This window comes from Egretta garzetta, unplaced genomic scaffold, assembly GCF_000687185.1.
Source record: "Egretta garzetta isolate BGI_Z169 unplaced genomic scaffold, ASM68718v1 scaffold238, whole genome shotgun sequence".
Taxonomy (NCBI): domain Eukaryota; kingdom Metazoa; phylum Chordata; class Aves; order Pelecaniformes; family Ardeidae; genus Egretta; species Egretta garzetta.
The window spans coordinates 63,612-66,603 of NW_009260402.1; the positions used below are offsets into that span (position 1 = coordinate 63,612).

At 58.7% G+C, this 2,992-nt stretch overlaps 1 protein-coding gene across 1 annotated transcript in view; it reads left to right on the forward strand.

Annotated features, from left to right (window-relative positions):
* LOC104130346 (hexokinase-2) overlaps positions 1-2,992 on the forward strand; it is a 17,735-nt gene that overhangs the window by 5,667 nt on the left and 9,076 nt on the right. The window contains exons 2-3 of the mRNA XM_035898892.1: positions 2,035-2,183; positions 2,546-2,665. Coding sequence (XP_035754785.1) covers positions 2,035-2,183; positions 2,546-2,665 — 269 coding nt within the window. The remainder of the gene's footprint in view (positions 1-2,034; positions 2,184-2,545; positions 2,666-2,992) is intronic.

Here is a 2,992-nt window from a genome sequence, read left to right on the forward strand (position 1 = left end):
TGGGGGCCAGTCTGCAAAATGAGCTGGTTCAAATCTCAGCCCTGCAAAGGGTCAGCGCGGGCGCGAGGCGAGGGTGAGAAATGAGCGTTCAGGGTTTGACTGCCCCAGCCCCGCCGGCTCCCGTGCTGTCCTCCAGCCCTGGAAGTGCCGAATCGGACACCTCCCGGCTACGCTGCCTATGCCGAGGGCGTTATTCGAGGAGGGATGAGGTGCAAAGCTTTGATGGGGTCCAGGTTTGGAGCGCTCCGTGGTTCTGGGTTAATGGCTCTTGCAGAAGGAGTGTGCGTCACGCCAGGGACGAAGCGAGGGTTGGCCAGAGCCCGCGCGGGGACTTGGGGTGTGACCTTAACCGACGGGACAGCAGCCGGAGCATCGCAGCCTGCGCGGGGGGCGCTTGGCATGGGCTGGTGCCACTGAGAGCTGGGGCCTGAGCTGCCCTGCATCGCTCTGGGGGTGATGTGCTGACCCCCCCGGGGGTGATGTGCTGACCCCCCGGGGGTGATGTGCTGACCCCCCGGGGGTGATGTGCCGACCCCCCCTGGAGGTGATGTGCCGACCCCCCTGGGGGTGATGTGCCGACCCCCTAGTGCTCCCCGCTTCTCCATCCCGAGCAGCGAGGCTGTCGAACGCTGCTCCAGCTCTCCGAACCCCTCTTATTCCTCATCTTCTCCTTTCCTTGGAGCACAAGGGCTGCCTTTAATAGACCTTTCTGGCAGCAGAGGGACTTTCTAAAGCTGCTCTCAAGCCCAGGCTCCGAGTCCTTCACCGCCGGCAGTTCCCTCGCCCCGAGTCCTGAGAGGGTCAGCCCCAGGAAGGATGCCAGGACAGATGGATGCCCTGCAGGCTTGGACAGCGAGCTGCCTTTTCAGCTGGAGTCACTGGAGATGCTGGCCGGCCTGGTGTCATTTGAATACTAATAAACCACACTTTTTGTTTCAACTGTAGCCCCTTTGTAAAAGCATCGGCGGGCACAATGCGGCCCCCGGGTGCTGTAATCTGCCCGGGGGAGCCAGCGCAGCACATTTAATGCATTCAGAAATCAAACAGTGCTGATAGAGGGCTTTCCCCCAGCCCTCTCCCCACACTGCTAGGTATTTAAAACAGCCAGCTTGGCGCTTTTCCCGCATCCCGGGTCTCGGCTGGTCCCAAATTCAGCGAGCTGCCTTGGTGCCTGGGACAATAAAAACAAGCGGGAGGTGAAGCCGCTGGGCTCAGCCCTTGGGTCTCGGGGGCAGCAGGACCCGGGGCTCCTCTCGGCCAACACAAACGGAGAAATTCTGCTTCCCGCGTCTGCCCTGGGAAGGCAGCAATGAGTCCCCAAAGGTCTTTCGGAATTTTTTTTTTTCTTCTTCCCTCCCTCATTTCCTGCTTACACCTTTCAATCTTGCCTTCGGCGAGAAGCCACATGCCAGGAGTGCACGGGATTCCTGGGGCAGGGCAGGTCGGCCTTGACCGCGGCAGCCAAGCCTGAACATGAAGGGGTTTTTTTCCATATATCCAATGTTTAACCAAACTCTAGTGTTTCGACAGCTGGCGAGCAGGGTTTTAACCACTTGGGCTGGAGATTTAGGAGCTTTCACCAGCACCCTGTGTCCACAGGGTCAGGGATGGGTCTGGTGCCTTCTTCCCTGCGGAGCCCAAGGCTGCTCTTGGCCGTGGGTTTGGGCGTGGGGTTGTCTGGATGAGGCTGGTGGGATCTGTCCTGCTGCCGGCAGATGCACTCCTAGCTCTGCCACGACATCCACACTCCCTACTCGGGGCATCAGGATCTGTCTCAAAGATATTGCTTTGATCCCCATCAGTGATGGGGTGCCAGGGGTGCAGAGGAGGGGCAGAAAATACAGCCACAGCTCTGATAAAATAAAAATAAAATAAAATAAAATAAAATAAATGCTTTAAAAAAATCATACCTTACCCTCCTATTTGTGACGTGGCTGGTTGCTTCCTCGCTTGCTCCGGGGCTGTCCGGCGCAGGCACCGATGCCGCTGAAAGGGACCCGCCGAGTTAAATGGTTCTTGTCTGGATTCCCACAGAGGATGGGGACTTCTTGGCGCTGGACCTCGGTGGCACCAATTTCCGCGTGCTGAGAGTGAAGGTGTCTGACAACGGCCTGCAGAAGGTCGAAATGGAGAATCAGATCTACGCCATCCCCGAGGAACTCATGCGAGGCAGTGGGGTGCAGGTGGGTTCAACCCTTCCCCCTCCCCGACCCCGCTCTCCTGGGCAGCCCCCTAAACTGCAGGGCTTCCCCCACGGGGGGCAACCACCCATCTTGGGGCAGTTCTGCCGCCTGAAGGGAGGGTTGGCGTCACCCCAAGACCCCGAGCTGTGTAATGGGGTTGGAGCAGCACCCTATTGCTGCCTTGCCCAGCAGGATCTGGGTAGATCCTTGCCTTCCTTTGCCTGGAGCTATTAATTCCTGACACCAAGGAACCATGATGGGTGAGGACCACCGGTCCCTCAGTCGGGCAGGGACGCAGGCACTGGTGCATCGTTGCGGCCGGGGCAGCCGGGCGAGGGCTCACTCCTTGCCTTTTTCTTCAGCTCTTTGACCACATTGCCGAGTGCTTGGCCAACTTCATGGAGAAGCTGAAAATCAAAGACAAGAAACTCCCCCTTGGGTTCACCTTCTCCTTCCCGTGTCACCAGACCAAGCTGGATGAGGTGAGTGAAGGTCTCGCTTCCACGTGAGGGTTATGGCTGAGCCTGGGATGCAGCGGAATGAGGGCAAGCTCTCGCTGGGGGCAATCGCCATCCCACACCGATTCAGCTCGTGCTTTTTTAATGAGGCTCGTAGGGTTTGGGTAGTGTGTAAGGTCTTGGTGCTGCTGGGAGCAAAGGATGTGTCCTGGGGCTTGCAGGGGGTCTGGGAGGTGACGTTTAACGTGCTGGTTGCTCCGTGTTTCTGCTCGGCATGGATGCCTCCATGGAAAGCAGCGTTTTCCCCTCTGCAGACAGAGCTCAAGGAGAGCGGCTGCGGCGGGGAGAGCA